This window comes from Protopterus annectens, chromosome 6.part0 (assembly GCF_019279795.1).
Source record: "Protopterus annectens isolate FY-2018-M chromosome 6.part0, PAN1.0, whole genome shotgun sequence".
NCBI classification, from domain to species: Eukaryota; Metazoa; Chordata; order Ceratodontiformes; family Protopteridae; genus Protopterus; species Protopterus annectens.
The window spans coordinates 1,382,662,302-1,382,688,648 of record NC_056737.1 but is presented as its reverse complement, the minus strand read 5'-3'; the positions used below and the strand labels follow the sequence as shown (position 1 = coordinate 1,382,688,648).

The following is a 26,347-nucleotide window of genomic DNA, read 5'->3' as shown; positions in this document are numbered from 1 at the left end:
AGCTGATGAAATGCAATATCTAAGCAATCACAATGTGAAGACATAGTCTTGCTGTACCAACTAGTATAATACTGTCTAATGTCTTTCTGTCCAATTGTGGTAATTTATTGTGTTGTTAATATTTTAATTGTTACTGTATGTGCATTAGTCTTACTGTCATTCAAACTATGTGTTCATTGTTATGTTTTGCACAGGGATGAAAGCAATGTAATTTCGTTCAGCTTGCACTGCTGTGTATATGCTATCGACAATAAAGTTTACTTTGATTTTGATATAGGTATATATATATATATATATATATATATATATATATATATATATATATATATATATATATATATATATATATATATGTATGTATATACATATATATATATATATATGTATGTATGTATATATATATATATATATATATATACACACACACACACACACACACACACACACACACACACACACACACACATGCCTGATTATATATCCCTGGAATCCATTAATGCCTATACTAACTCTACATTAAGTGTGCACCTTTCTGAGTGAACAGACAGCACAAGCATAGCTCATACCTTATTCCTCCTAATTTTAGTTTTCCTGTTGATGTTCTTGCAGCCTTAAATATCAAGGAGGATTCATACTGGTTACCACAAAGTGTAGACTACATGTACACTTAGTGCCATCTGTGTGAGTGGCTAGAAAGCACAACAAATGTGGTAAGGATGTTCTTGAATACAGATTGCGTACACTTCGTGTAGGCATTCATGAAGCAGTTTATTATTGCTTACATTTCCGGGTTTTTTTGTTTACAAAATGTTTATATTTCACCTCGGCTGAGCCTGAAATTAATTAGCATCGATCAGTGCACTACCCTGGTAAGCAAATATAAATAAATAAAAATAAAATGAAGTAAATAAATAAACTGAATTTCCAACTATACTTCTCCATATCCATTAGAGGATTCACACAAACGTGCACTCGCACACAGACACACACAGGCACACACACACATAAAGACATAAGTATAAAATGACATAAGTCTTGTTAAACCCAGTTGTTTTCTATATTTTTCACAGGCAGAAAACTCAGCATTGGCACTAGAAAACGAAAACCAGAGAGAACAGTATGAGCGATGCCTTGATGAGGTAAGAAGTATTTCCTAAACATGCTTATCATTTCATTTTATTCATTTATGCTGTCACTTGCCATTAGGTCAGTCGATTCTCTTTATAATATATGCATAACACTTTTGAAAAGAGCATTCATTCTGCGGTAGTCCATATTATCAGATAATTAGTGTGATTGTTTGGGTGCTCCATGGAACTGAGGTCATGGAGTGGAATCAGATTGTTATGTAAATTAATATGTTTTAATTACCCATCAACGATGAGAAAAAAATACATGGGTTAAATAAGGGTTCTTAATCTACTAACTGCTTTTACTTTCATCTTCTGGGGTTTGTGCTGATTAATCTGTTGGAGATGCAAAACATACTCAATGCATTCAAAATCCATTAATGTTTTTACATGGCAATGACCAGATTTTACTTTGCTAGATAGAGGACTTGATTTAATTGTTTAGTATACCTGCTTTGGCGTATTATATCTATTTTGGGGAGCAGTATGATCTTTGCCTGTTCATTACTCATAATAGCATTAAACCATGTGTCTGTCATGGTTTGGTAATTGTATATTGCACCATGTAAATAAAGAAAACGTAAGTGATGTCTGTTACTGTAGCTAACATTATCAAAAGCTGTATGACCTAAGAAGTCATATTAAATAAGGGGGTGCTGACATTTTGACAGTGTAGGCAAACTGAGATTTATAAAGCCTATATGCACAAGTGAATTGCACGTACATGATTCAATAAGCAGCAAATATGAAAATATAGCTAATAGTAACAAATGCTTTACCAAAACAGCATTTATCTCTCAGAACATCTTCACATTATCCACCATGTTTTAATGCCATTTTTACTAAAAGCCGGTGCTTGAATACACCACCCCAACAAGGCAGTGTCACTCTATTTTTGCATTATTCATTTAAACATTGAGATGTGTTATATTCTTTATGCCTTTTTGCAATTACTCCTTAATAACTCCAGGTGAACACTTCACTATGTGTTCCTAGCAAATCATGTCAGCTTGTAGATTCCTCCTGCTGCCTTAGTTTTATGTCTGTACCTTTACCGGAGCTTCAGAAATAAGGCGTTGAAAACAACGACAAAGAAACTCATTTCAGAAGTACAGGAAGTCTCCTGTAAAGGTGAGTATACTTTTATAGGACTCGTTTCAGAAGTACAGGAAGTCTCCTGTAAAGGTGAATATACTTTTATAGGACTCATTTCAGAAGTACAGGAAGTCTCCTGTAAAGGTGAGTATACTTTTATAGGACTCGTTTCAGAAGTACAGGAAGTCTCCTGTAAAGGTGAATATACTTTTATAGGACTCGTTTCAGAAGTACAGGAAGTCTCCTGTAAAGGTGAGTATATTTTTATAGGACTCGTTTCAGAAGTACAGGAAGTCTCCTGTAAAGGTCAGTATACTTTTATAGGACTCGTTTCAGAAGTACAGGAAGTCTCCTGTAAAGGTGAGTATACTTTTATAGGACTCGTTTCAGAAGTACAGGAAGTCTCCTGTAAAGGTCAGTATACTTTTATAGGACTCGTTTCAGAAGTACAGGAAGTCTCCTGTAAAGGTGAGTATACTTTTATAGGACTCGTTTCAGAAGTACAGGAAGTCTCCTGTAAAGGTCAGTATACTTTTATAGGACTCGTTTCAGAAGTACAGGAAGTCTCCTGTAAAGGTGAGTATACTTTTATAGGACTCGTTTCAGAAGTACAGGAAGTCTCCTGTAAAGGTCAGTATACTTTTACAGGATATACAGGAACTTTACTCTGCTGATGACAAAACTCTTCAGGAAATGAGTTTATGTAGGCTGCACATAGATAGTTCTGTTTTTTGTTTCTTGGCTGTGGTGCCTACTTTGGGAGGTCTTCATGTCTTCCTTGTATACTCATGCCCTTTATGAAGGGTTTTTGGCCTCCTCATGCCAATAGGTGACCTCTGTATTTGTCTGTGATCTATGCAGTGTGTGTGTGTGTGTGTGTGTGTGTGTGTGTGTGTGTGTGTGTGTGTGTGTGTGTGTGTGTGTGTGTGTGTGCCTGTGTGTGTGTGTGTGTGTGTGTGTGTGTGTGTGTGTGTGTGTGTGTGTGTGTGTGTGTGTGTGTGTCTGTGTGTGTGCCTGTGTGTGTCTGTGTGTGTGCCTGTGTGTGTCTGTGTGTGCGTGCACATTTGTGTGAATCCTCTAATGGATAGCTTCCTTTATAGAATGGGTTCTGTGCCATATACCAATTCCTTAATGAATTCAAAAATGTTTAATGTAACTTTTCCTAGTGGGAGATATAATCTTAAAAAAAAGCTATAAGGCACTTTCTTATGTGTAATATTTTTTGAAAGTGTAAGAGAAATGAATCTCGTTGCATAAGACCAAGAAACAAGGGTGATGAAACCAAACAACAAGGGGACAAAAGCGCTCAAACGCTTTAATCGTATTTAAGTTTGGTTTTAATAAACTTGCAGTGTTCTTGGATGTACATAATCCAGTGTGAAGTTTATTAGTCTGCTCAGCTCTACTTGTGGATTAGAAGTATAGTAAATTCGGAGTGAGCTCAGCTTTTCTGATAGACTTTTCCTACAGATTTACTTCATCACACCTGCTAGGCTGTCCCCAAAAAGAAAGTTCAAGCATATATGGCTTTAATTGATGATTTCTTAAAACTTCTAGACACACTTTCACTTTGTGTCTGGCTTCACAGATTTAAAATTCACTTTGTCATTAATAATGACTTTGATGTTGAATTTTAAAAGCTTGTAATTTACAGTGAGTGAGTGACTCACTGACTGCAAAATGCACGAGATCAGTGGAACCGGAATTTACAGGATGAATTTGGTGACACTTCTGGGCTTTACCAGACCTGAGAAATGTAACTACATAACTGGAATACAGGATGTCAGGTTGCTATAGCTTGTAGCTACAGTGTATTGCACTGTACTTTCATTCTAATACTATGGATGAAGTCTGAAATGTTAGTTCATAGGTTCGTAGGTTCATAGGTAGGAAATAGGCTGTCTGCCCGTGGGCATTTATAAGCCTAGCAAGAGTGTGTCGGCTTTCGGCGCCCCATTGATTAATTAACTGATCCTCTGTCAAGCAGAGCCAATGAAGTGATCCCAGGGATGTATTTTCTGTTACCCATCCACTCGACAAGGTTTCTCTTGAAGAGTGTTAGTGCCTGATGTAATTTGGAATTTTGTTCCAAAGCATGGAGAGTCGCAATGAATCACAATGAGTCACAGTGAGATGCAGTAGACTAGATTACGTCAGGGTGGCATCACATGTTATATGACTTTGCAGAATTGTATATTTACTCATTTTATACTTTATCAAACTTCATTCAGCTCCAGTTGTTTAACCTTCAAAAGATCCAATTCCACCATTTGCTATGGATAACCTGGCTTCTACCCTATATTCCCTGCTGCATCCTCTTATATTTTTCAAGTCATGGAATCTTGTGTTATCATATGTGCCTGCTGCAAGTAGATCTCTTTCACTCACAAATATACCAGGGATTTTTTGCTAGTTTATGGAATTACTGTGATATATCGTTGATATAAAATTAATATTAGATTCAACAATACTGACCAGCATCACTGTAAGAACCCTTTGAATTCAGCTTAATCACCAAAAAAAAAAAAAAAAAAAGGAGAGACTTAAAAAAAGACTTATAGAGGAATGTTCTTCAAAATCTAGTTCCTATGGCATCACTGTGGATTGGTGTCTTCTTAAGAGGAGAAAAAGAAGGTCAATAAAATGTTTAGGCATTCAAAAGGTAGGAAAGTAACTAAGACCCGACTGACAGTCCTATGAGGATAATGAAAATTGGGGAGGGGAGCTGACTGACAAATTGAGGAGGTGTACTGTCATTTGAAGCAGGACATCCACTAAAATTAATAGATATGGAAAATCTCAGTAGTATTTACCTATTCTGTGGAAGTCCATCACAGTTGCAAATGTATGAACACAAGTACATTCGTGTGTAAAAGAATGTTTGATCCGTAATGTCCACAGTGTTCTGGTGGATCCGTAATGTCCACAGTGTTCTGGTGATGGTGGCCCCTTTCTCACTATTTTCATGCATAATTACCTACCGTTAGCAGATTAGAACTATTCAGACAACCACGTCTGTATGGTTTCCTACCTTAAAGATAAGCTTCACAAACAATTTGTATGATGTATTCTTTAATAAAAAAACACCATATTTTAGTTTCACATTCTTATCATTGAGGAAACTAACCAATACCCACACAGCCTTTCTAGAAAAAAATACTAATCTCTTAATAATCTCATTTCTAATCCATCCTTCCTTGTTTTTACTTTTGTGACAGGGCCACAACAGTCCAGTGGCCTATTGGTAAGACCTCAACTTTATAACTTCAGAGACTTGGCTTCATTTTTGACAAGTAGTCTCTGCTGGCATAAAACCTGCTATGTAGGTGATATGTAAAACTAAATTATGACAATAGAAAAATGGTAACAAAAGAAAGTCATATGGAATAAAGGATAATTTGTTGTTATATAAAGTCATAATGGAGAAATGTAAAAAGGGTGTGAATCTAAGTATGGCAAGGATGGAATACAAAAGATTTGACAGTATTCCACATTCATTGATAAAAGAGTGCTTAAAAATGTATAAGATACACCCTACACTGATAGATTAGATTACAGCGACCATGAAACAGTGGCAAACTACTTTGCAGTTAAGCCATGATAAAGGAAAAAAATTATTATTCCAGGGATAAAAATTCAAAGGGGGATATTCCAGGGTAACGCTTTGTCACCGCTGCTCTTTCATCTTACCCTTAGCCCATTAAGCTGGCTACTTAACACATTAGGTCATGGCTACAATTGTTTCCCAAAAACCAACATGTAAAGATTTCTCATATTTTTTGGATGATTTAAGCTGTATAGTTCATCAAATAAGGAACAGAAAGCACAACTGCAAACGGTCAAAACTTTTTCAGATGATGTAAGAATGTCATTTGGTCTTGATAAATGTGCAAAGGCAATCTTTAAAGCAGGAAAGCTGTAACACCAAGGAAACACCAGCCTGGGACAGGAATGTGATATAAAAGAAGTTCAGCAAGAGAGAGTATATAAATATTTGGGAACTGATGAAGGATCAACAATAAAACATGAACAAATGCAAATAAAACTTAGTGTGGAATATTTTTGAATACTAAAGTTAATACTGAAAACAGAGCTGACATCACAAAGTCCAAGCTATACATCAAAATGCTCTTTCTGTCCTAACTTACAGTTGTGGAGTGACTGATTGGCCCTAAAATGAATTGGAACAGTTGGTCAGAAAAGAAGAAGGATGCTTCATGCTTATCAAATGATTTATAGAAATCAGTGTATACCAAGACTGTATATTTTCATTCTGAAGGAGGAATTATAAGTATAGATCGACAATCATAGGACTGCATACATATCTGCTGACCTCACAAGGCCCGAATGTAGTGAATGTAGTGAAAGGTTTAAAACACGAGGAGAATAAGAGTAAAATGACTTCCCTGCTTAGTTTACCAGAAACATATCGGTGTCAAGTGGGAATGGAAATCAAACCAGAAGAAGATAAAAATCAGGCAGCAACTGAAGGTGCCAAAAATCAAAAGAAAGAATATAAGGTGAAGGATGAAATGAGAAGGAAAGAAATGTGGAAAATGCATAAATATAGTTGCTTGCAAGTATAGAAAACACTTGAAATAACCTTATGTTGATCAGGATAGAACTCAGGAATTGGTGAGGTGAGGTGTATTCAAACCAAAAGACAAAAGGTTAATATTGGCGGCCCGAGATAGTGGACTGTGTACATGTTGGTTTTTAAAGTCCTTTGAAAAAGTGACAGAAACAGACAAATGTAGGTTTTGTAAAACAGAATTGGAAGCAGTCGCACATCGTGTTTCTGGTTGTGATACACTAATGGCAGAAAGACTGTGTAGTGAAAGGCATATTAGTGTATCAAGACTGTAATATTGGGGATTGTGCAAGTATTGTAATATTGAATTAGCTGAAAAACATTGGAAGAATGAGCCAGAAAGCATCATAGAAAACGATGACGTCTACATCACATGGGATCACCCATTACCAACAGTTCAAAAAACAGATGCGAGAAACCAGATATAGTGGTCCATGAAAAGAAGACAAAAGTCTAACATACAGAGAGACATAAAGTCATAAAATACCAGGATTTACAGGCAGAAGTGAAGGCAATCTGGAAGAAGGATACCCAGACAGTTCCTATAGTAGTAGGAGCAATGGTCATATAAAAAAAATGTATAGTCATATTTAGATATATTACCAATACATGTAACTCCATATGAATTACAGAAGGAGTCAGTACTGGGCACATTGTGGGTGCTGCGAAGAGAACTTCTGACTAACATCAAAGATTAAAACAATACTAATTTCATGAACTTTAATCATACTTTGACTTAGGAATGGAGTCCATTCCAGTCATGGTATTAGAAACCCAAAACACTTGGAAAAATTAAAAAAAAAGTGATAGATAGATAGATAGTAAGATAGATAGTAAGATAGATAGATAGATAGATAGATAGATAGATAGATAGATAGATAGATAGATATTGATATAGATATAGATGTAGATACAGATATACAAAAAAGTCAACAGACTAACCCACTTAGCCATGTAGCAAGTGATTCATGACATCCTGTGAAAGCTGCTTGTCACCAATGCTGAGAAATCTGCTTGACAGTAGTACTTTTTTCATAACTATTCTGAGTAATAAACTGTGTAATCTTCATTATCCTTCATTACACCACATCTGTTCTGTTATTACTCAGGAGTAATGTGATCTTTACAACAACATATTGTACTTGGGGGGGTTGACTTTTTAGACTCTTTGTAGAAATGCATTTTCTTTTTTCTACTGATGATGATTCTCTTGAGTCACCACTGGATTTCATACTGACTTTTCTTACTACTTGCCCAGTACTACACAGCTGTTATAAACATAACTGTACCATTTCTATTGCTGATAATTATCTTTCAGTTCTTTATACATATCCATTCCACCATCCTATGTTGCTGTGCTTTCCAGAGTACCACCATTTTCAAGTAACATTTCTTGACATGAATCGTAAGTTTTCCTTCTGTGATTATTCTTCATATTGTTTGTTCTTCCTTCTTTATGTCTTTCATTCCCTGGTAGTTCTATATTATATGTCTGACCTTCAATGATGCAATGCATGAATCCATGTCGTAGTCCAAATTACATTCCCTTCTCTTGTATTCAGAACAATTCTTCAATATCTATTGCATGTACTTAGCTAAATTGATATCTCTTTGGAAATGCAGCAACTGACTCTGATTACAGAATTTCAGGTTTAATAAAAAGATGAAATCAGCATATCTAAGGCTGACATGCCTAGAGCTGTAGCAAAGAATTCTGTGGACATTTTGTACTTCATATTTCTTTTGCATAGTTAGTCAGCTATAATACCAAAACTTTCTGTAGATCCTAATCGGGAAAAAATATAACTGCAAGTTCTAAAACTTGAAAAGTACAGTGCATTAGGAAACAAACTGCGGTGTTTAAAGTCATAATAATACACCCCTCAATTCTAAACATGAAGAGCACTCCCCCATGCCACTGTCACTGCTAATTCTGACAATACTGTCTCTTGGTCTTGGATAAAGCCAAATACTCTGAGGTGTTTCAGGTTCAGACTGAGCCTGTGTCTCCACACATGCACATACAGTCTCACTGTTTCCACCCACAGCAGTTTTCATCTTTAGAATTTCAACAAAACACTTTTACTAGAAACAAGGGACACAGAGTAAAAAATAAAGACCTAAGATGGCCTCCTGCAGGTTTAACTGAAACTGAAGCAAACAGCAAAATTAACAATAAAAAGTCCAAATCTGTTTCATTAGTCAGAGATCCAACATACAACACTGATTATGATTTGATATGCCAAATGATTTCATTTAACCTGTTTTCTCATAGTTTGAATATTGTAATGACACAACATCTCCTTCATTGCTGAGGAAATTACAGCATCCGTTTGCTGCATCTCTTCAGCCCATTCCATTATCACTTATTGAGAGTAGGAAATACCACACAGTCCTTGTCCATTTGTAGACTATCATACAACTGGATCTCTTGCAAAGTGACTCTCATGCCAAACCTCCCAAACACCAATATGATTATGCTGTCAAGTAAAATAGACAGAACTCTGTCTTTGATGTTTTGCAGATTTTTTTCTATGCGTAATATACTTAATAGTGTAGGTCCAATTTTGTTCCAGATTGTGCAGTAGTGGTGGTTGACTTGGTGTCTGTCAGTCAATGGCTCTACTGAAAGGTCATCAGTGGTTACCATGTTTGTTCTCAGTAAGGAACCAGAGATTATCTTGCTGAAAGTGATCCAGTAGTATTGCATTCATAGCCACTTCAAAGGAGGGGAAGTGGAGGCTTCTTTTCTGACAGTGAGTTGGAAGGGGTCTCCAAATGCCTCATCCATTGTCTGATGTCATCTAATGTGCTCCGGTAGTTGGACACCTGCCTTGGCAGTGTGCATTGTCTGCTGGCATAACATAGTGAGACGTAATAAGCTGTGCAACCAGTAAGTCCCAAACATCAGGCCAACAAAAGTGCAGCATGCCGATGGCATAATACCAGTGCTGTATTTAGGGTGAGACAAAGAGGGCAGATGCCCTTAGTAAATGCTGTTAGGATACACAATCAGTACTTCAGAAAAGTTGCTAGTTGGGCACATGTTCAGTACTACCATTCAAGCACAGTGGGTATGTGTTCCTTTTCAGGGGATATATAGGCTGCTGTGCTTATAATTATACAGATTGTTAAGAGTATGGAGTCATACCTAGGAAATCATGATAAAGCCTATTAGTACATCATAGGCTTAGCCCTCTAAGCTAAACTGTCAGGAGATATGGCAAATTAAGTATGGACCGTTTTATGACCATTTCATGTAATTTTTCTTTTTTTAGTGTTAGTAAAAAAATATCCAGAACAATGCAGGCATGTTTCATCTGGCTTATTTCTACTGTAATTCTGGTTGTTAGTACAAAATGCCAGTAAAGAGGTTTTTTTTTTCTGAGATTTGATACTTGCTATGAAGGTTACAGCTCTAAGACTTATAGAAGAAACAAAGTGCTGCACTTTGGTGACTTTCGCCAAACTGAAACATTTTAGTTCAAATCTTCTATTTATTGCCTTTCATTGAATGAACAAATGTTTTAAGGTTATCACTTCTTTTCCTATCCATAATTAAATCTCTATTGCAGGAAATTACATTAACTTCTTTATAAATGTGTATGATGCTGCACTTTTGGGAGTTAGTTATCAGACATGATTAAAACAAAACCTTGTCTTGTAGCAAACTTGCATTAAATATGTACTCACCTGGGATCAGAACAAATACATCTTTTTATTACTGTGTTTTAAATTACATTGCATGAAAGCAACTTTTATTTATTTATTTGCTGTGTTTGATAGGTAAGCCTAGATGCTTGTAAGAATACTAACTGCAGAGTTGGTATATTTAGAATCACAGGGGTGTAGAAAGCTCAGCAGGCCTGCCTTTCTAAAAAAACACAAGTGTTTCTTTTGAAACATCAGTACGTTAGCATAAGTAGGTGAATGAGTGTATATATGAAAACGTATCTGTCTATCCATCCATCTGTCTGTCTATCTGTATACCTACATGTCTATCCATCTGTCTGTATATCTAATTATCTTTCTATCTATTGCCATCCATTAACTCCCTTTTCCCCATTCTGCATATGAGGTCAAAGTGGCATATCAATAGTGACCATCATCTAGAGCCAATTTTCACACCAGTGAGTAGCTAGATCTGCCATGGTTGTTCTTCTCTACCACACACACATACACACGCACTCTTTCCTGCAGCAAATATTTAGTGTCCAGTCTACTTATTGCATGTCTTATCTTTGTAATGTTGGAGAAAACAGGAACACCCAGAGAAAATGCACACAAACACAGGAAGGATATGCAGACATCACACTCAAGGTACCCAAGCTAAGAAATGAACCTGAGAATCTCTTACTGTGAGGCAACAATGCAACCCTTTGCACCAGTGTTCCACTGTCTTTCAATATACATGTGTATCTATCTATCTATCTATCTATCTATCTATCTATCTATCTATCTATCTATCTATCTATCTATCTGTCTATCTATCTATCTATCCATCTATCCATCTATCTATCTATCTATCTATCTATCTATCTATCTATCTATCTATCTGTCTATCTCTTCTGTCTCTCCCTCTCTCTCTCTTTCTCTCTCTCCCTCTCTCTCTCTCTCTCTATATATATATATATATATGTATATATCTGTCTATCTATCTATCTGTGCATCTGTAACTGGCTCTGTATATGGATGCTTGTTAATACATCAAAAAGTTAACACATCAAAACGTAACTGATCAAGTACAATTGTTTGATAGCTGCCTATTAAAAATGAGAAATAAAACATTGCATTTGCAGGGCAAGCCACACTGCACCCCCCATAGCCCTTGCTAATTATATATCCTAACTCTGAGATTGCACTCTAGTGGAGAAAGTGTAAATTCCCCGATCAACACTGTACCACGATCTCGGTCCCTAAAAAGTGACTAAGTTCAATCAGATATACTGGCTTTTTTTTTCCATTAAACAAGTTATCTTTCAACAACATGTATGTTTTATATATATATATATATATATATATGTGTGTGTGTGTACACATACAGTGGATATAAAAAGTTTACACACCCCTGTTAAAATGCCAGGTTTTTGTGATATACAAAAATGAGACCACAATAAATCATTTCAAAACTTTTCCCACCTTTAATGTGACTATAACCTGTACAATTCAATTGGAAAACAAACAAATCTTTTAGGGGAAAAATATAAAAAATAAAATACGCTGGTTGCATAAGTGTGGACACCCTTAAACTAATACTTTGTTGTGTGTGCACACCCTTAAACTAATACTTTGTTGAAGTACCTTTTGGCTTAATTACAGCATTCAGTCTTCTTGGGTACACACCTACCATCAATTAAAGAGACTCTGATTAACCCCAAATAAAGTTCAGCTGCCCTAGTAGGATTTTCCTGACATTTACTCAGTTGCCTGCTACAGCAAAAACCATGGTTCACAGAGAGCTTACAAAGCACCAAAGGGATCTCATTGTTGTAAGATATTAGTTAGAAGAAGGGTACAAAAACATTTCCACAGCATTGGATATATCATGGAACACAGTGAAGGCAGTCATCAAAAAGTGGGGAAATATGGGACAACAGTGGTGTTGCAAAGAACTGGACATACCTCCAAAACTGATGAAAAGACAAGATGAAAACTGATCAGGGAGACTGCCAAGAGACCTACAGCAACACTAAAGGAGCTGCAGGAATTTCTGGCAAGTACTGGTTGTGTACTACGTGTGACAACAATCTCCTGCATTCTCCATATGTCTGGACTATGGGGTAGAGTTGCAAGACGGAAGCCTTTTCTTACACAGCAAAACATCCAGGCCCGGCTAAAATTTGCAAAACAATACATCAAGTCTCCCAAAAACATGTGGGAAAATGTGTTATGGTCTGGTGAGACCAAGGTTGAACTTTATGGCCATAATTCCAACAGGTACGTTTGGTGCAAAAACAACACTTCACATCACCAAAAGAACACCATCTCCACGGTGAAACATGGTGGTACAGTATTATGTTTTGGGGTTGCTTTTCTTTAGCTGGAACTGGGGCTGTAGTCAAGGTGGAGGGAATTATAAACAATTCCAAATACCAGTCACTTTTGGCCCAAATCCTTCCGGCGTCTGCTAGAAAGCTGAAGATGAAGAGGAATTTCACCTTTCAACATGACAATGACCCCAAGCATACATCAAAATCAACAAAAGAATGGCTTCTCCAGAAGAAAATTAAAGTTTTGGAGTGGCCCAACCAGAGCCCAGACCTAAATCCAATAGAAAATCTGTGGTGTGACCTCTAGAGAGCTGTGCACAAGAGATGTCCTTGCAATCTGACAGATTTGGAGCACTTTTGCCAGGAATAGTGGGCCAATATTGTCAAGTCAAGATGTGCCATGCTGAGAGGCTCCTACCCAAGAAGACTGAATGCTGTAATTAAATCAAAAGGTGTTTCAACAAAGTATTAGTTTAAGGGTGCACATACACACAAAGTATCAGTTTAAGAGTGTGCACAATTATGCAACCAAAGTATTGTACATTTTTTTTTATTTTTTATATTTTTTCTCAACAGATTTGTTTGTTTTTCAATTGAATTGTACAGGTTATAGGTCACATTAAAGGTGGGAAAAGTTTTGAAATGATTTATTGTGGTCTCATTTTTTATATCACCGTAATCTGGCATTTTAACAGGGGTGTGTACACTTTTTAAATCCACTGTGTATGTATATATATATATATATATATATATATATATATATATGTGTGTGTGTGTGTGTGTGTGTGTGTGTGTGTGTGTGTGTGTGTATGTGTGTGTGTTGTGTGTGTGTATCTGTTTGTGCCCATAAAACCATTCTTATGAACTACAGGCTAAAAAAAAGGGGAATGTAATCATTCTTGATCATGTTTTCCTCCTTGCACACAGGCCATGGGTTATGAAAGTAGTACATATGTCTTTAAAATGATCCAAATAGAAGAATAACCAGTCAGCATGGCTGAATCCAATAACATTGCAGTTCTAAAGTTTAATAAAACAGCATAAAAAATGTTAAATAAAATGCATAAAAAAATGCTAAAAACATCCATAAGAAAGACAAGCACTTTTACACTTATCAAGGTGCTTCTTCAAATCTAACAAAACAGGTATAAAATGCTGCTTAAATGCAGACAGTTTCAGGTCTACCTCTTAAGGTCGCATGACCTGAGCAGTGGTCTTAAAGGAACATAGTCATTTAGACCCATCCCTCTGTCACTTTGTAATTCTAAAATCCATTTAGTTTTAATCCATTCTCTTAGTGCTGACATCACCACCTCTAAGGCTTACCTTAAAAAGTTGTAGCACAATAAACTTAAACTTATGGGTACTTCCAGCAACTAAAATATGTTTTGACAATGCATTTGTTTTATCTTTTCTGGTCTTTCAAAGCTTTGTTAGTTTTACCAACATAAAATCTTTTACAAACAGTGCAGCTAGCTAAATAAACAAGATTGCAGGTCTTACAATTTGCTTATTGCTTATTCTTCTATTTGGATAATTTGGTTTGTGTTTAACCAGTCTTTATCCATATGGCTTGGTTTGCCTTTCGTGTTTTTAAAATGGCAATTAATGAGAAGTCATCTGGCTTTTTTAATGAATGATAATACAAATAAAGTGCATCTGTGAATTGATTTTAATATCCTTGAAGGTGTTTCATACAGGTATAAGATGTGCTTGAATAAATGTAGTGGCAAGAAGATGAGCCAACTTCTGGTATTTTTTTTTTTAATTTTTGGAACATATGAGGTGCACCAAACACTTGTATATGACAACTAGTGCCAGCCGTACTGATGATTCATGCCATGAGCATTCAGAGATAGTTTGAAGCATAAACAGCCATTAGAGGAGACTCCCATATACCTACAGTAATTGGAATGGTTGTGAGATGCTGAAACAATGCATTTCTTCTGCACTTGTTAAATCAAACACACACACACACACACACACACACACACACACACACACACACACACACACACACACACACACACACACACACACATGCATACTCAAATGCTATTGATCAGACCAGATAAATAATTGAAAAAAATAAATAAATAAAACAAAATAAAAATAAATAAATGAAACAATACATATTATTTGTTTTTCTGTGGTCAGTTTTCTGGTCATATACAATCTTGGAATAAAATCTTTAGTCACCTTTTGTTGATGTTTGTTCTCTACCACCTGATATTCATTTCAGACACATATGCATCTTCATTCTAATGGGATTAAGAAGGCTTTTGGTCAGTGATCATCATATCACTGGCTAAAAAAAATAATTTTTTTTCTAGTGGTTCTCTTTTTTTCACAAAAACATTTTTTCTTGTGGTTCTCTTTTCTCACAATGTGTTTTGAAGAAGAACATGTGAAAAAATATAAGGACAGAAACATTTACATGTGTTTAGTTTTGGAAACTGACAGCTTGAATGTTTCTTCTTCCTCATCTAGTGTCAAAAATGTGGCTTAATTTTCTGTTGGCCTACCATACAGCATTTCTTCCTTGTCCTTCAAACAGGAAAAGACAGTTGTCCACGAGACAGATCACAAAAATAAACTTCTAATGAGATGTATTCCACAGACTTGCATTGAACCTCCTTCAGTTTCTACTTGCATACCTTGTAATCCTCAAAAAGTCATTTAACCAGTGTAGTATTCCAAGGCTGTCACCAACTCTTGATCAATGGTAGTATAGATGGATTGCCCACTACTGACTTCATGAGCCATCTAAATATTAAACTGTTTAATTAAAATTACACTTTTAACATTGGATGGCTGGTGTCTCTTAAATAAAAGGTCTGTATTAGTCATTCAGTTTAATAATGCCAATTTAGTGATTGGTGAAAAGCAAAACTGTAATTGTAATTTTAATTTTAGTATCACTGGCCTTATGCAAATAAAGTATGTCTAAGCAACAGAAAATTTCCTGCAAATTATAACTAAGCTGTGCCGATGTTATTTAGTTTTTTCTTCTGTCCATTTCCTGATGTCTTCAGTATCTACTGATGATTTTCTTTTCTGTTAAAAATAGCACCTATAAATCTGTAATAGTAGTGTTTATTTTATAAACAAAAGTCCTCCACAAATGTTTCCATTCTAACCAAGAAAATTGTTTTCAGTTTAAAATGAAGCCATTTACCTTAGAATATTATAAATCTTTAAACAGTGACAAATGCACTATTTTGTATCAAATTTCATTCCTCTTCTTGACATAATGGAGATTGCATTTGGTTGTAAATACAATGTCCTGAGTGAAAATAACATAAGACATATATTTCATTTGAAAGCTGCACTTAAGCATTATGTGCTGTTGGTAGGAAAAAAATGGCCTTGAAATAATTTAAAATGAAATGTTATTTTTTTCATGGCGGCCTTAAGGCAGTGCAGGTCTGAAAATCAGTTTCTACTTTTATCTGAAACCTTAACTGCTAAATTTAAGAATACCACTTAATAAAGAAGGATCTTGAAAGATGCATGCAAGCTCATTTATATTATGTCATGTACGGTTTATGTGAGAAAATTTGGAAGTGTATTGCAATGAGTCTTGACCCCTCTTGTCTTATACAGACCATTAATGAGGTATTATGGTGATGGTAACCCCTTTGTTCTAAGTATGCACAGAAAACCAATACTGGATTTTAATTACAAGATTTCAGTGCATATCTTGCTAGTACATTCAGTGCTTCTGCACACTTGAAAACTGCATGAGCAGGACTTAATATTTGTACTAGCGAGTGTACTACATTTATAACAATTTACAGGCAGCTCTTAGGGAGAGGAAGAATTAATACCTAAAATACATTCACACAAAAAAGTAACGCCCTAACAGATGGCAGTTGACTTCTTATCCAAAAATGTAGTTAGATTTTTTTTTGTCTATGGAAATCATTTAATGGAATTAAATATTAGCTAGGTTATATAACTTGTGGAATGTACTATTTTTCCTAAGTCTCTAGCAAAGCATTAGCTTAGAAAAACTTATAGGCACTGTCACCTACACAGTAACTGTAGATTTCCTTAACATCCCCCTTCTATTTCTGTATGGATATATACCTACAGTTAACTGTACAGAAATATGTATAAGCAGAACAAATGCTAACATTCACACCACAAAAGTAATACATTTACTTATAATAAGAATACCTGCTGATCCATGTTAATGCCCTGAAATGCATATACTGAAAGGACCTTATCAGCCTATGCTGTTCACCTGCAGTTTATAGAAAATATCTATTAAGATTCACCAAAATATAAGTCATATGTTTTACTCTGAAATAAGAATAGCTTAGCCTCATGAAAGCTTCAGCATATATACAAAAATATTTGTGCTAATCAACATGCAAATTGCTGTATGACTATATTGTGGATTTGGAATGTGGGCTGATCAATAGCATTTGAGTATGCATGTTTGTGTGTGTATGTGTGTGTGTGTGTGTGTGTGTGTGTGTGTGTGTGTGTGCATGTGTGTGTGCGCCCGTGCGTGTCTGTGCATCTGTGCGTGTGTGTGTGTGTGTGTGTGAGTGTGTGTGTGTGGGGGGGTGTAAATATTTATCAATGTAAAATATGTACACACACACACACACACACACACACACACACACACACACACACACACACACACGCAGACATTTATATGCATCTCTGTCTCTCTCTCTCTCTGTATATATACATACATATTTATATAAAAGAAAAACACAGTTGTATACATTCAGAGAAAGAGTGAGTGTTTAAATAAATAAACAAACAAATACTAAAGCGCTCACTTACTCTTTCTCTGGAAATGTGCAACTTCCTTTTTGTTTTATTTGTACAATGTTTACTATGAATTGTAAGTGGTTATTTTATTTTTGGAAATTAACATTAATTACTTGGGTCTTTAGTTAAGATGGTTATGTTGTATATACAAGTACAGCTTTTGAATTTCACATGTGTATTATGGTTCTGCTACGAAACGCCAACTTCCTGAAAGTTGATGCTTCAAAATAATGAAAAAAAATGCTTGAAAACCAAGAAGGTAGAAAATTTATTTTATCTTGATTTTTGCAGGGGTCAAGTCCCCTATACCCCCCCCCCCCAAACTTTTATATACTAACTCCATTGTTGGGCCAACTAGAGGAAGGGAGAAATCTCTCTAAAATGGGAATCATTGCTGGCATACAACTGGAAGTCCCACCAGCAATAATTTTGGGACACAATTAGAAATCTCTTAGCAATGATTTCCTGTGGGGAAAAGTGTTGAAAGTCATGCCGTTTGATTTTTTTCTGCAAGTTGATGATGCTTGTGCAATTTCTCATTGAGTTTGTGCAGGAAAGTCATGTATTATTCTGCAAAAAATAAAATAAACAAATGTAAGTTTGATAAGAAATGTGGAGTTAAAAGAATGAAAGCAGGCAAGTATAGAAGGATGGTAAGTGAATGATTACTCATTTAAAAAGTGCTACAAAGTAATGTATCTTGACAAAAGAGTTTGTGAAAAGATTGTTTTAATGTGGATGAGATACTGAAAAAAGCATGCAGTATGATTTATTGTAAGCCTTCTCATCAATGGCCTACTCTTGAGAAACTATCCATCAAATGTGCACCATTTTTGAATGCACATATGCTATGCAGCATTTGCATAGTAAATGAAAGTGAATGCATCTTCCCCATACACACACACACACACACACACACACACACACACACACACACACACACGCACACGCACGCACGCACGCACGCACACACACACACATTGTCTTATTGCTCTACAGGTTCTGGGTTCTGTCTTGATAGGTTCCTCTAGAATGGTGAAACTTGGTATTGCAGGCTGCTTATATCTTTCAGGATTCAGACTTCAGGACTTGAGTTGTAAACATTTGTCAGACAAGGATTTTGTCAGTGGTGGAGAGGCTTGTACTCCTCTTTGTTTGTTTTTTTCATTTGTTTTCAGTGAGTGATCAACTGGTAAGTGGAGTAAGGCGTAAGAGTTCTTGGTCTACTGACTAGTCAAAGTTGCAGACAGATGGGTCGGAGTGCTTGGTGCAGTAAGTGGATGAGATATTGGTTGAAATAGGGACAGCAGCATTTGGTGTTGTCTGCCATTAACTGGTTGGTGCAAATAGGAGTAGGATTGTTTGATGTAATGAGTGGTTGAGAGGCTGGTAGAATTAGGGATAGGAGTGTATGGTGTATGAATGGATTTGTGTGTGGTAGTAAACGTGTTACGAAGAGTAGTCCAGTGCCTGCTGTATGTAGCGATTTGTCTGTATGGTCAGGAACATAATTTATGTTGCTTTTGATGTTTAAGGGAGACAGATGAGTATGTTTATAAGATAGACTGGTTTTCACTATGTGAAAGAGGTGCAAGGTCAGTGATAATGCAAGACAAGTGTCTACATAATCTGTATTCAAAGCAGTAAATAAGGAAGTGCGATCTCAGCATTAAATTATATCAGTTTGATGGTAAATGGGCTTGTACCCCAAGTTAGAAATGTGTGTGTTTACATATGTTAAGTGAATGACACTGTGTCTGTGTACACATTCAGATATTCATAAAGTGTTCTGGTGATTATCACACTACTCAATGAGTCTTTATGTCTGTTTTCTATTTATTTTTTTTGTGGTGAGGGGGTCATAGATTCATTAGCTAACAATATTTCAGGCCACATCCACAAACAACAGTGGAAAGAAAAGCTTAGGGAACTTTGATGAAGAGCAGATATGCCACTGAAATATACCTGCTACCAAAATCGTAGATATGCAATAATACTGAGTGGGCTATTTATGTTCACCTTCACATCCACAGTCATTGAAACATTTCCTATTCTCCACTCTTCCGATGGTAATATTTTTTGTGCAAGGTTGCAAAGACTGTATGTTTAAAGCATGTACTACTTTGGGTAGAAAATTAATTGTTCAGTATTTGACCAATTCACCTGAAAAATCAAGTAACAGGGATGTAGATGTACTTCCGTTATAAAAGATCATATGTAGATATACGTGTGTGTTTGTGTGTGTGTGTGTGTGTGTGTGTGTGTGTGTGTGTGCGTGTGTGTGTGTGTGTGTGTGTAGGGAAGAAATACTGTGATGCTAATGATGAAGCACCTTCAGTAGAAGACAAGAACATAATTGCTTGTTTTTTTTTTTTGTTTTTTTTTTTTTCAGTATAGGCATGCTGTGAGACACCAGTCAGGGTGTCTCATTTCCTGCAAATCAAATCAGTCTTGGCTTTCTCCAAAGAAAGCCAGCTGAGCTCTAGACCTCCACTACACGATGTGCAAAAAAGTGATGCAGGAGTGCAATCTGGTTGTGTGTGGGGACATATAGCATGACAGGAAATACAAAATCTGTGAGATAAGAAAATCTTCCAGAACACAAACTATACAAAAGCATAGCTTCTCAATTTATAGGTGTGACATTAATACATCATGTGTAAATGGATGAAATAACTGAGGCTATAGGTAACAATTTGAGTAAAGGAGACGTGTTAAAAATAAGTGGAGTAAGTCATGAATGCACACCACAGTCACAATTTGTTTGTCCTGGGGCAGGTAAAAATTAACTACAGCATGATCCTTGATGGGGCTGTAACCAAAGAAGATGGCTGAAGCAGTCATAATCTACTGAATCATAAAATTTAGTATAAGCCCAATTTTATCTTTCTGTATTTCTCATTTTCTGAAGCTGACATAATATTAATTCTGTTAGGCATACTAAACTATACCTACATTCTTCATGACAGTATTATCTGCCAGCTTATATTTGATTAATATCAAACTCAGAAACTCAATGAGCCATTTGTTTTTATGCCTGACATATGCTGCATTCTGATAAATTTCTGAGTTACTGTAATTGATCCTGTGCATTGGTGTTTATTTCTGTTATACTGTTGTTATAAGTTATTTTTCACCTGCATGTTCACATCTCTTCTTTTCCACATTAGAAGCTTAGTTTCTACATTTTCCATGCCTGCTTAAAAAATATCCTGAGTATAGTTACCCATCACCTCCACAGCAGCTGATCAGCTGGTCTGCTTTATACAACAGGTAAGGCAAGATATCTTGGTGGCTGAGGTCTCCTCAAGATTACTTGTACAAGGTATGTTTTACCTTTCTTTGTTTATAGGGCATCCCACTATGGTTTATCTGGGCCTAATCTTTTGCACTCTCATTAAATCACAAGTTTTATTACCTGTACATTATTTATAACCCTACAACCCCAGACATTTATAGAGACTACAATTTTCCTGCTCAGCATATGATATTTGATGTCCTTCTATTCTCATGTTGCAGTATTCCAAACTCTTGGGTTTTTCTCTCTTGCTACCCGAACATCCGGCCAGTATACCAAAGCTTGTAGTCACTACTAGGTATGTAGGGCATTTGACGTTGGCCTTGGGAGCATGGGTCTTAAAAGTGACATCTGCATGTACCTTTCCTCAGAACTTCTCTGCCACCAGTCGAACATCAGTGTTCCTGCCATCTTGACTTCAGATCTTTGAATTCCAAAAGATAAGTACCCCATTGGGGCCATTTTTGATTCCTTTGTCCTCTGCATGCCTGTTAGAGTTACATGTCACCCAGGAAGGGAAAGTGCAAGTGCAGTCATCAGATCCTTCATAAGGATGTCCATGAGCTTTGCCTTTTCTGTCTAGGGCCTACACACAACCATATTTCTTGCACAGTCTGTCAGGCCTTCATGCCTAAAACTCTATGCATCTGCCTGGATGCCTTGAATATATATTTTTAGAAATTCAGCATCCTAAACACTTAGCTTTAGGGATGGAAGGGTCGTCTCGTCAGCCCATGGAACCACCTAAAAAGAAGGCCAAAGTTTCCAGGCCCAAAGTTGTTACTGCTGCCCCTCCTTCATCCGACATCCCTCCTGTGGCTGAAATTCACCAGGAGGAACGCTTGGAGTCTGCTGAAGCAGGTATACTGGGAAACCCTCAGGATGGCACAGAACCTAGAGCAGAAGGCACATCTGGAGAGGGTTCATAGATGTTGCTTTGTGATGTTGAGGGGGAACCACAGCTGCCTAGACAGGCCTTTCATCTGCTTCTTAGTCTACTGAACCTAAGCCTTCTTCAGACACTAGGCCTTCCTTAAGGCCTATGCCTCCTAGGCCTTCATTGAAAAAGAAATCCAAGACCAAGCATCTCTCCCCCTCTCCTGAAAGCCAACCAGATTGTCAGGCTTTTACACAGAGCCTATTTAATGCCTTTATGGCCCTGAGGCCTGCTGTGCCTGGATCCCCACAGGCCAGGCCTCTTCCTATCAGTCCCAGACCTCAGTTTAAGGAAGTCATCCAACCTTTAGCTGAGGATTTCTCAGACTCCTCTTCTGAGGATTCCCTCTCCTACATCTCCCAGATGGCTTCTCCTCTTAGATATGCTTCCCTGAGGATGAATCTATAGAGGCTGATTCCCCAACAGAGGACCTCACCTTTGGGGAGACAATTTCCAAAATGAGGAAGTTTTTTAAGTGGGATTCCTCTGAAATGTCTGAGGTACAAAATGATATTATGAGCTAATGCAGATGAACACCCCTGTTTCTTCTGCAATCCCCCCCAGTATTACCAGCTTTTTTAGATTCTTTCAGTGATGCCTCAGTTAACCCTGATTCCCAACCACCTGCTCCCAGGAGGCCTAACAGGTTCTACAAGGTCCCTGAAGGGGCATAATTTCTGATCAAATGCCCTGTAGCTGACTCTCCCACTGTCTCAGTCTCCGCAGACAAGCTATGCAAATTACTGCAATCTACCTCAGTCCACCCCTCTGACAAGGACAGTAAGGCCATAGAATGCCTTGGTAAGAAAATTTACACTTCCTCTACTCTGGCCCTCAGAGCAATAAATTATTAGACACACATGATCAAGTATGCCTTGGCACTTTTGACCCAGGTCACCAAACTCTTAGCTGACCTTCCAGACTCACCTTCCAAGGATCAAATTTCTGCCCTCATTAATCTCTCATCAAAAGTCACTAGGCACTCTATTCATTGCAGATATGATGATGCAGTAGTTTCTGCAAGATCAGTTGCCTCATCTTCAGTCCTAAGATGATATTCTTGGTTAAGGCTTCAGCTCTTACCTGATGACATTAGAGCAAAATTAATGGCTGCACTCACTCCTGAAAAAGTCTGCACTTTTTGGATCTAAAGTGGCTGAGGTATTCAAGGCCCTTCAGCAGAAAGGGAAGGAGCTCCTAGACCAAAGCAATGGATGAGGGATAAATCATTCACACTGCCTACCTTGATCTGGCCAAGCATTTGACACAGTACCCCATGCGGGCATTGTTGACAAACTCAAGAGGTTAGGTACAAACCCATATGTCACCCAGTGGATAGCCAACTGGCTCAGAGACAGGGCCCAGAAATTTAGAATTGGGGAGTCCACATCTACAAAGAGGCCATTCACAAGTGGAGTCCCTCAGGGATCAGTCCTTGGACCGCTCTTTATTAGCATTTACTTCTCAGAAGTCAAGGCCAATGTCAGTAGTCTCTGGCTGACTAAATTTGCAGACAATTGCAAATTAGGAGCTGTCATTGAATCTCACATTGACACAAATGTTCTCCAGGAGGGGCTGACACAGACAGACAACTGGTGTCAGAGTAATGGTCTAAAACTAAATGCCAAGAAATGCATAATAGTATCCTTTGGGAAGTCATCCATCCCTGGTAGGTATCACCACACCCCTTAGAGTTGACCCAGTCATCAGGGACTTAGGGACACACATAGATAGTAATCTAACCTTTGATCATCACGTGTCTACAGTGGTGAGGAAATCATTCTATGTTGCGCAACCCATAAACAATAACATCCACCAAGGTTCCTCACTAAAATAATACAGGGAATAAGTAATCCAAAAAACACACAGAAACAATGCTGTAAAAACATCCAAGGAAAGCAGGAAGCCAATCTAGATCCACAAATCTGTTTATTTAGCACTTTCATCCACAAATAACACTGGACTTCATCAGTCTGATGAAGTCCAGTATTATTTGTGGACAAAAGCGGTAAGTAAACAGATTTGTGGATCTAACTTGGCTTCCTGCTTTTCCTGGGTGTTTATACAGGGAATAAGTAATATGCCCTATGCAGACCACCTCAAGGCCCTATCCCTGTATTCTGTCTCCTATAGGCTTTTGAGGGGAGAGCTATACCTGGCATATAGGGCATTGTCAGACCCCACTCTGATGGACCTCTTGCATATCCACAAAACAAACAGTACCAGAATTACCCATTCTAAAGACTTAAACCTTGCCTGTGATATAAATAGGATCTGCTGGAGAGATAGGTATGTATCCTAGATACTATCCCGTCTTTGGAACAGGCTCCCCATCCATGTGAAGCAGAGTTCCTCTCTAATCCAATTCAAGTGCAACTTGGACAATTGGATGGGAAACAAGAAGTCCATCCCTGGTTTGGCACCTATGTCTCTGATGCAAAGAGGTAACTTGTAAATGGTTCATCTCGCAGGCCCATGCTTACACATATCAAGGGTATCAGAACTCCTCCGAGATTTGGGATTCATGGCTAGGCTTAAAAAGGCCCTTGAGGTCATTAGCCTAGTAAAAACCTATGAACCTATGAACCTTAAATATCTGTTCATGTCCCCTATTCCCAAATTTCACAGGAACTATCCATCAAAAACACAGTTCATTAGGAAACACTCTGTTCCAGTTTCCCATGCTAGAGGCAGAAAAGGCACAAGGAAACACCAGCCCCCTTTTAAATCTGCTCAAACTGCTGCCCAGAAAACTCCCTTTCAGGATAGGGCAGGTAGCCTGTGACTACCTGCCTTCAATGACCCCCCCCCCCACGACTCTGTTCCCCTGTCCTTAAGGCTCTCTTACTGTCTGCCCCTTTGGCAATTCATTACCTCAGACATATGGGTCTTCTCCATCATAGAAAAGGGCTATTTTATGTCCTGGGTCATTCTCCCTACTACCAGAGGGATCCCCCAGACACCCAAAGACCAACACCACCTTTTCCAGCCAGTCATAGACAGCCTCCTTTCTCAAGGAACCGTACAACTGATTCTTCTGGCATAAAAAGTTAAGGGGTTCTATTCAAGACTTTTCCTGATGCCCATGAAGAATAGACCCTGGAGACTTATCCTGGATCTCTCTCACCTCAACCTATTCTTGCAGGTCCCCACCTTTTGCATGCTTACTCTTCAAACCCTTTTCCCTTTACTAGTAACTCAGGGATTTCTAGCCACCTTGGGCATAAGGGATGCCTACCTCCATATACCTATAAGGCCAAGCTACAGGAAATTTCTACATTTTGATGCTGGTTCCTCACATTTTCAGTTTTCAGCCTTGCCGTTTGGACTCTACTGCTCCAAATGCCTGTCTCCTGTGGTGGCCTACTGCAGGGTCCAAGGCATCCAAATTATTTCATACCTGGATGACCTCCTGATTCAGGTGGAGTGCTCCAGATCCCTGCACTGCACAAAGTCATCTCCCTCCTGCAGGCTCTGAGATTCAACATAAACTTTCCCAAGTCCAACCTGAGTCCTTCCCATGACCAGGTTTTTCTGGGGTGCAGAATAAGGACAGACATTTTGAAGGCATTCATCCTGCTTCCGAAAGTGGAAACCCTGACCCAATACTTGGCCACCGTCCTCAAAGCCATTGCTTTGAAAGTCAGACAATACCTCAGGATACTGGATTACATGGCCTCCACTATTCCCATGCTACCTCTGGCAAGACTCCACATGAGAAAATTGCAATGATATCTCAAGTTCATATGGACCCAACACTTACAGCCATTGGACTTTGTCCTCCCCTTCCTCCCTCCCTTGTCTGAGGAAGGTGATACTGTGGTGGTTAAACCAGGTTAAGCTCAACCCAGGACTTCCACTGAAACCCTTTCCCCCCTGTCCAGGAGATGTACACAGATGCCTCAGATCTAGGCCGGGGGTTACTCTGGGCAGCCTGAAAGTGCAGGGTACCTGGTCCCACATCTTCAAGTGGGAACACATCAACATCTGGGAAATGAGAGCAATCATATTTGCCGTGACAGCCTTTCTTCATGAACTAAAACAAGGGCTCCTGAAGTTGTTCACAGACAATACTACAGTTCTTTGGCATGCAAATAAACAGGGAGGAACTAAATCCTATTTGCTTTGCAGACTTGCTGTCCAGGCTTGGGACCTGGCAGCCCAACATGGAATCTCCCTGCAGGCAGTTTATATCCCTTCAGCTCAGAATATTCAGGCAGACACCTTGATCAGGTCCATGTCACAATCCCACGAGTGGATGCTTCACAGGGATGTATTTCTGGACATTGTTCACAGGTGGGGTACACCTCAAATAGATCTGAACAGAAAACTACCACTGTTTTGCACCAAGCTACTCAGTCCTTTAGCAAGGGCAATGGATGCCTTCTCCATCTCATTGAAGGGGATGTTTCTGTATACATTCCTCCTCCCCATTACTTCAAAAAGGCCTGCTAAAGATCCAGCAGGACAAACCAAAAATCTTGCCTGTGACTCCCTTTTGGCCAAGACAGC

At 37.9% G+C, this 26,347-nt stretch overlaps 1 protein-coding gene across 3 annotated transcripts in view; it reads left to right on the top strand.

Moving 5' to 3' along the window:
* Positions 1-26,347, top strand: part of NCKAP5 (NCK associated protein 5) — a 1,523,932-nt gene that overhangs the window by 983,905 nt on the left and 513,680 nt on the right. For all 3 annotated transcript variants that reach the window (XM_044074934.1, XM_044074933.1, XM_044074932.1), the window contains one exon: positions 1,071-1,139. In XM_044074934.1, the coding sequence (XP_043930869.1) occupies positions 1,071-1,139 (69 nt within the window). The remainder of the gene's footprint in view (positions 1-1,070; positions 1,140-26,347) is intronic.